Here is an 8,811-nt window from a genome sequence, read left to right as displayed (position 1 = left end):
TGGAATCTTATATCTAGGATTAAATTGAATTTCTAATTAACTCTTATATTAAGAACAGGAGATAGTATTTATATATATTATTTTCAATTCTTAATATAAGAGCTAGTTGAGAGTTGGGTTTAATTATAAATATAAAATCTCAATCAACTCTGTCTCCCAAATCTATAATATTTTATCTAAAAAAGTTATAATGTAGATAATTAAATAGGATAGATTCAGAAAATCAACACATTTTGTTACAACTAACAATTTAATTGATTTTTTTTTAATATCTCTTATGTATGGGAACTAAATATGTACAAAGGGATGTCATATTGGCGTTCGGTTATTCAAAACAATCCAACAAAGAGTCAACTTGAAGGAATGATTATTCATATATGTATACTTCGAAAATAGAAGTAATATTTGTGTAATTTTAACAAAACTTATGTCAGAGGTTTTGTATTTTTGCTAAAAATAAAGGATATCAAAATCTATTTTTGTCTCTTGACTAAATGAGTTACTCGCTCATATGTGACAAATATGTTACTCTTCCGATCCTTAATATAAGACTTATTTAACTAGTTTGATTAGATTAAGAAAGTTAGGTAAGTTAGTTAATTATAAGAAATATGACACATTTTTCCTAAAATACCATAATCATCTTTCTTAATACCCCCTCTCTCTTCTACTTTATTATGGTTGAGGGAGTATCTATAGGGGCAATTTAGATAAAATTGATAAATATGAGAAATTGGTCTTATATTTAGGACCAAAACCAACTCAACAATTGAGTCATATATTAAGGACCAGAGGAGTATATTATTTAATTAAAAGACTATAACTTGTGTTTAGAGACTTGTGCATATTATAAATAAGCTTACAATATCTATAAGCTAAGTAATTAGTTGTTTACTTTGTTCATTAAGTAATTAAAAGTAAATCTACCTCATGTGAGTGATAAAGCTAGAATATATAATATTGAAATTATGAAGAGATTCATGCTAATAACTGGTTCTGAATGATTACATAGTGTGCATTTTGCACTATTTCATTGTTCAAATGGATCAGTCTTGGAATCTCTTTTCCAAAATCATCAAAAGCTGTTCCTCTCCATAATTTCTCAAAGGTAATGTTAGGGAATTATATTGTTTCAAAATAAAGATACGTAATTAAAGAAAAATCTTTTGGCAAAAGACTTCCACAAAACAAAACCCTTTTCTCCATTTTGTCTATGAAAAACAGCCACAGATTCAAAGAAATCTATTTAGATACTAGGCAGTAACTCAGAGAGGGTTTGGAGAATATTATCTTATTAATTAAACCTCCTTTTCGTCTTAAAAAAATAGTTTTTAACATAAAAGATTAGTTAAATTAATTATTTGTAATATTAGATATATTTGAAAATAGTTGTAAATTTAAGAAATGAAGCGAATTAAAATCTTATATTTAGAATTAAAATAAACCTTATGTGATATAACTCTTATAGTTAACACCGATAGATTAAAAGGTTATAAACCATGTTACTCAAAGTATTATCGATTTAGATTTATCAATCCCAAAACAAATTATTCCTAGCTATCCCACCAGGTAACTTAATCCTTTCTAATTAACAGATTACATGTGTCTTGAAGGGGATAATCTTTTTCTAAAGATAGTTAAACAGCTCATTATTAGTGTTTTACAACCACATTTGTTTTATAAAATTCTCAAACTCTGAGAGAAACACTAACAGATTAGTCAGTTATTTATTTGTCAGTACAACAGTATTAAATTAAAGATCATATAACAGTCAAAGATTTTGTGTTGTAATTATTAAAGTAGAGAGAGTATCTTTAGCCAAATGAAAAATGATATTTTAAGGAAAGGGGCACTAAATAAGGGGAACAAAGGAAAACAGTAAAGAAAAAGTGAGTTTGGATGGCAAAGGAAAAAAAAAAAAGGAATTAAAGGAGCAACAAAGAAAATAGAAAAAGAAGACAGATCGAGACTGTGTGTGTGGCAGGTAGATTAAATTTTTCAGATCAATGCTTGACGATGAATCATATGGTAAAAGGGTTCTTTTAAATTAGCTATATGTTTACTCTCTTTATAATTTATCACTTTAGGTCATGTTTTAACTTTGAGGTTAGTGAGCTAGCTAGAGTCTCATCATTTCATATCTTGATTAAGTTTTATGTACTAATACCTCCAATTCTAAATATAAAAGCTAATTGACTAATTTGAGTAGATTAAGAAAATAAGTTAAGTTAGTTATTTGTAATAAGTAAGTATTGTCTTTACTAAAATATCTTTGCTAATTAAATTTATTAGTTAGAACTACGATTATTAGAAGGAATATCTTTGGAAAAAATAAATAAATACGAAAGATAAAATGGATTGGAGTCTTATATTTAAGACCAAAATAAAAGTCAAACAAGATCTTATATCAAGGATTGGAGGTAGTATTACAAAATAATTACTAATAATTAGTGTATAATTGGTTAAATATCTGTATTGGATCATAAAGCTATATGGCAGAAGAAGGCGCAAATCTATCTTGTACAAAATCTTAGAATTAAATAATAATGTTAATGATCGATACGCTGCTTGGCAGAAAAGCAAAGCCAACAAAACTTAGTGTGTATGCTCTAATATGGACCAAAAGAAAAAAATATCCAGCTTTGGATATAATTTATTAGCAATGCAACGGCTTTGCAACGTGCTTAAACACTTTATTGTGCTGCTTTATTATTTTTTCTGTTCATAGGAATATTAATTAATACATCGACTCTCTTATACACATGGTTTAAAAACAATTTATATATTTCATTATTCTACTTAATTAATTGTATGTTCCCTATTCATCTAGCACGCCTTCCACTTCTAACTCATTCATGCTCTCTCTCTCTCTCTCTCACAAAATATATATATAGCAGACATGAAGCCAGAAAAAAAAAATAGCAAAGCAAACAAGATATATCATAATTTTATGAAAAAGTGTCATAATTGAGTAATATATTACTGACTAAAAAGCCTTGCAATATTCACTAGCTTGGTCCATTAAAAAAACTACACTCCTTCTAGTGAATGCTCTGTTTACTTTGTCTCGTATATTTGTTATTTTAATTTTTTAAACTACCTCTATTAATTACCCACATCAATTTATGCAATTAATAGAGGTTATATTTAATTTTTACAAATAATCAATTTAATTAATTTTCTTAATCTATATCATCAATTGTGTTTGGGGACGATAAGCTTGGCTTTAATATATATGTTAGGAATAATAGTTCATATATCTCAACAGATGTTTGATCGCAGTTCCAAGTAATTTTGTTTAAAGTAAATGTCACATTACAATATATAATTAATTAGTTGAAGTTTCAATCTCCATTGGGATAAATTAAATATCAAATTCAAGAGCTCCTATAATTTTCTTGATCCTAAAAATTGACAAGCTACAATTATTTCACTTGGATAGTACAGATGACGTATATTCCTTGCTTGCACTTGATGTTATACTATACGTATGAGATTCCATACCTTGTTCTCCTTCGTAAGTATTGTGTTAATAATATAAACTAAGCATGGTATCCTGAAACACCGAGATATCATCCCAAAAAAAAACACGTTTATTTGTGTTCTTAGACACAATATTATTTTAGGATTCACAATATTATATACTACTCTTCCTGTTCAAAATATAAGATAAACTTTATTTATCTATGTTCACTAAGAAATTAGTTAAAATCAATTTAAAACAATAAATATGTAAGGTGTATATATATATATATATATATATTGCCAAATATGACTTTATTAACGAAGAAAATAAATAAAAGATGTAATAAATAAATCAAAGAGGAAAGAAACTACATGAGGATAAAATTAAAAAAAAAACTTATTAAATGCTTACACAAAAGTGAATGTTATCTTATAAAAAAACCAAGCCCCTCTAACAAAGTTTAACTTATATTTTGAACCGAAAGGGGTATATCATAAATGCTTACCCAATGAGTAAATAAATGAGTCACTCAGTTTGGACAATGAAAAATATATTACTTCTGGTGTTTAATATAAAACCTAGTTAACTAATTTAGAAATACTAAAAATATTAACTAGGTTAGTTAATTGTAATAAATAGGTATTATTTTTCCTAAAATACCTTTGCTAATAATGTGTATTAGCTACCATTTAATAGAACATTTAACATGCGCAACTACTTCAAGGACTATTTTAAAAAATATATATAAATATGAAAGACAAAATATATTAGAATCTTATATTAATAGTCAAATGTTTAAATTCAATATTCTATACAAATATATATATCTCCTTCAAAAATTTAGTTAGGAACCGTCGATCTATAAACATTCTTCCTTGATGGAAACAAATCTTCCTTTCTCGCCAAAAGTTTGATTTGCTAGAGTGATCAGACGAGAAAGAAATGGCAAACTGCGTGTCTAGATAAAAACCAGTTTCACATGCATTGGAATCCCGCCAAAAGCCAAAAAGAATATCCCTTTTTTAAATAGCCCCTCAATGCTCCTTTTAATTACAGAACAAACCACATCGATCTCTATCCGCTTTATTTATAGTGCATCAACATAATGTAATTTCAAGGGAAAATCCCAACATTTTGATTTCAAGCGGGGCCTATACATAGTTCGCTGTCGTACAAGCCAGTTTGGTTCACAATATAGACTTCACATATATAAATATCTCCCTGATCTCTCTCTCTCTCTCTCTCGTCTCTTCTCTAGGACTGCAATAATGGCTCCAGTGAGTACTCTCCCCCCTGGATTTCGGTTCCATCCAACAGATGAAGAACTTGTTTCTTACTACCTAGAAAGAAAAATAACAGGTCGCTCAATAGAGCTCCATATAATCCCTGAAGTTGATCTCTACAAGCATGAACCTTGGGATTTGCCAGGTACATATATGTATATGAATTCTTTCTAGCAACTTCTTTTTCGTTGTTCTTTTAAATTGTTAATTAGTTATATTTATATAAACCATCCTATGGTGTATCTATCTGAGACGATCAGAAATAACCTGCAGACAAGTCATTCTTGCCAAGTAAAGATATGGAGTGGTACTTCTACAGTCCAAGGGATAGAAAGTACCCAAATGGTTCAAGAACTAACAGGGCCACAAGATCTGGTTATTGGAAAGCCACAGGGAAAGATAGGCCAGTGAGCTCTCAAAATCGATCTGTTGGGGTGAAGAAGACGTTGGTGTATTATAGAGGTAGAGCTCCTCATGGCATAAGAACCAATTGGGTCATGCACGAGTATCGCCTCATTGATTCAGAACCAGCAAGTGTTTTCTCATCTTTGAAGGTATGTTTAAACCTGCAGTACTGAAGAAGAAGAAGAAGAAAAAAGAGAGGAATGGATATATAGCGTATATATATGTGTGTGTGTGTGTGTATTAGGGTTTTTGGATTGAAGGAGTAATTAATAAGAAGTTAACAAAACTGTACTTGGTTGTCATGCTAGGGGAGTCTTCTGTTTTCTGCTTCAGAAGTACAGTTGATAATGATTGAGAGAAGAAACCTAAAAAGGCACCAAATTAAAGTTTCCTCATAATCCTCACTAAGTGTACTACTTTGCTTTACAGTCTCATTTTTCATCTTTTAACAGCAATAATTTTGCGTAGTCTTGGGTAAAAAAAAGTTAAAGATGGTATCATAAGTCAAGTCCACATCTGTTTAGCTTGAATATAGAGTATAAAGAGTATGTTTTGAACTGTGTTGCATAAGGATCGATGCACATGGCTTTCTCTTTATGATTTAGAACTTTACGTTGCTATGAATTACGATCATAACGATGGAAGAATTCATCAGATCCATGCACTGGAGTGATATTCTCGACAGCCCTTTATACTTTTCGTATTCACTCTTTCTAAAACCTCTTTAATTTTCTGATTCTATGCTATTATATACTTTTCTTGCTTCCGTATGTTTAATCATAAACAAACTTATAATGATCACAGGATTCATACTCATTGTGTCGCATCTTCAAGAAGACGATCCAAACCTCGGAATCACCTAAAGAAAAAGACAAAGCTAAGGAAGCAAAGAAGGAATCTGTAGGATCAGCAGAAGAGGAAGATGATACAGTTGCAAATTATCATCATGATCATGCTAATAATAAATTTCCTAATTGTGATGCTTCTTGTTCGGATCTCACTCAAGGAACACATACTGAAACTGGTATGGTAGATGATTTTCAAGCACAATTCACTTGTGATGAAGCAAACAGCGCAGCTAAGATCACGTATTCTCAGCTGGGCATAATGGAGGACCCATCAAATCTGTTTCAGGTGGGCTTCCTTTGATTTAAATTTCACTTTATGTCTTAGCTAATTAATCTCCATGGTTTATCATCAGCTTAGCTTACATATGACTTAACTGCCAAACCTTCGTTTTAAACCATTGAAGTATAAACTCTCAAAGTACAGACTTTGCATCTTTATGATGTGTCAATGAAATTTTACTACAGATTTATGTGCCGTAATTGCAAGTAAGTGGTCCACATAAATTTTGAGTTTTAGTTGGTTCTTTGATCTTAAAGTTACGGAAGTGGAAGTATGTGATGAAGCTCATATCTTTTCGCAAAGCTCTTCCTCTGAAAAATCACTTGGACCATGCTTATAGCTTTTCTTCACCATCCCCAATAACTACTTTTTGACTAGCTCACCAAAACGTTTCCAAAGTAAACATGTGTTTCCTCCCCATTTGATTTCCTCGTATAAAGCACGTACATTTCAAAATTGAGCACATATAACTTCTTCTTTTTTTTTTTTGCTCAGGATATGTTTTTGTTTATTACTACCTCCGGTCCTAATTATAAGACCCAGTTGACTTATTTGAGGAGATTAAAGAAGTAAGTTAAGTTAGTTATTTGTAATAAATAAGTGTTGTCATTCCTAAAATATCCTTGCTAATTAAGTGTATTGGTTAGAACTATCATTATTAGAAGGACTATTTTGGAAAAAATGTATAAATATGAGAAACAAAATGGATTGGGGTCTTATAATTAGGACCAAACAAAAAGTCAAACGGAGTCTTATATTAAGGACCGGAGGTAGTATTAGACTCCGACACTTAGCTTGTATCATAACGGTATATTGCAATATATATCTAACTACTTTTCCCCCATAAAACAACCAATTACCCAAGAGTATCTTGTGTATAAGCATTGGCAATAATAGTTAATATAGTGTGAGTAAATGTGTGCAGGATATGGAGGTACCTACTTATGGAAGCATGCATGATGAAGTTGCAGCATACACAGTACCGTTGGAGCATTTGGAGATGGAAGATTTGCCTCAAATAAAATTGCCAGAGACAAAACCATCATTAATGAAGCCTGAAATAATTAGTGGCCAATGCGTTTTATATGATAAATACAAGGACTGTACCTATGGAACCCTAGACGAGATAATCTCTTTGTGTTCCTCGACATATACACAATTTTAATTAGTCCCCCTTTTTCACTTCTACAATATTATATTTTCATTAAACTAACCACAAAAATTTTATGTGTGTGTGTGTGTGTAAAACAGCGCACATGGGAAATTGTTTTCTTCAAATGGTAAAATATCTTGAGCCAATGAAGCAAAGTAGAATCCCATTGGCTTGGGATTTGTTTCATTATATTATATCATCATTTTTTTAAGTATAGGCTTACAGCATATTTGTGTTCAAAAATTCTTGGTGCATATTTTTGGAATCAGAGAGAGGAGCCAAACTAATGTTTTATACATATATCTCTGCAATTCCATGATTCATTCGATGCTTTATTTCATATATATTGCCTAGGAGTTTTCTGTTTTGAGCAGCAGTTCACGTCATATTTTTTTTATATGTTTCAGATTCATACAGTGTGTAATAATATTGGGACTGTAATCAAAAAGATTAAATAGTATGTTTGGTATAACAATCGAAAAATGTTACAGATATTTTTGGCCAGAAAATAGAAGTTACAACATTCGACATCAAGTGATGCTCCTCCGGTCCTATGTTTCGATCTTAGCTATTTATCTGCTGTACTTTAAAAGGCCTTAGTCATACAAGTTTAATTTATATATAATTTTCCTATCCTAGATATAACACTCATTTTGTAATATAATTTACATTATAAAATAGATTTTATATTTACAACCTTAGAAATGACTATGTATTAGTAGTTAGTATTAACAACGAACCTCATCAATTTGATAACAAGCAACAACCTCGTATAATCACCATAAGAATTACTTTGAGACAAAAAAGATAAATATTGGAGGCAAAATTAATTAAAATTTTACATTTAAAACTAAACTAAAACTTCAACAAGCTCTTATATTGAACAGCAAAATTACTTTTTTTTTTTTTTTTAATTTATGGGTGTATCAAATGACAAATAACTACCATTCCTATTTCATAATGTCAAAACCTTAACCTGGCAATTAGAGCAAACAGCGGCGCATATGGGTTGTTATGGCTTCTAAAGCCAGAATACTTATTTTTAGAAGAAATTTAATTTCTTATTATCATAATACGTATATAAATTCCAAAAGAATAAATTAAAATCCAAAATGAATAATACAAGTACCAGTCTTGAGAGAGACAACATATAAATTACCAAAAGTCCAAATTTAAAATACAAGTTCGATATTTTTTTTAGTTCTTTTCTTCATCATCGGAAAATAAAATATATTTTTGTTACAAAAAAGTATAATATTTGATCCAAGTAGACTGCTTAAAAATTTGAAGAAAAGAAATAAATCAAGTTTAAACAGGTAGCCAAAGCTCGAGCCAGTTTTTACAGGGCTTCTAAGGATTGAGCCCAAAAGCCCTTT

General features: G+C 30.1%; 1 protein-coding gene across 1 annotated transcript; it reads left to right on the top strand.

Annotated features, from left to right (window-relative positions):
- Positions 1-4,734: 4,734 nt before the first annotated feature.
- Positions 4,735-6,348, top strand: LOC114730432 (NAC domain-containing protein 86). Its single transcript, XM_028917513.1, has 3 exons — positions 4,735-4,894; positions 5,023-5,303; positions 5,959-6,348. The coding sequence occupies exons 1-3, from the start codon at positions 4,735-4,737 to the stop codon at positions 6,301-6,303; spliced, it is 786 nt and encodes a 261-aa protein (XP_028773346.1). The 3' UTR covers positions 6,304-6,348.
- Positions 6,349-8,811: the final 2,463 nt, after the last annotated feature.

Source organism: Neltuma alba, unplaced genomic scaffold (genome assembly GCF_004799145.2).
Source record: "Neltuma alba isolate B1F8T4 unplaced genomic scaffold, ASM479914v2 tig00012732_pilon, whole genome shotgun sequence".
NCBI lineage: Eukaryota > Viridiplantae > Streptophyta > Magnoliopsida > Fabales > Fabaceae > Neltuma > Neltuma alba.
This window is presented reverse-complemented; position numbering and strand designations above follow the sequence as displayed.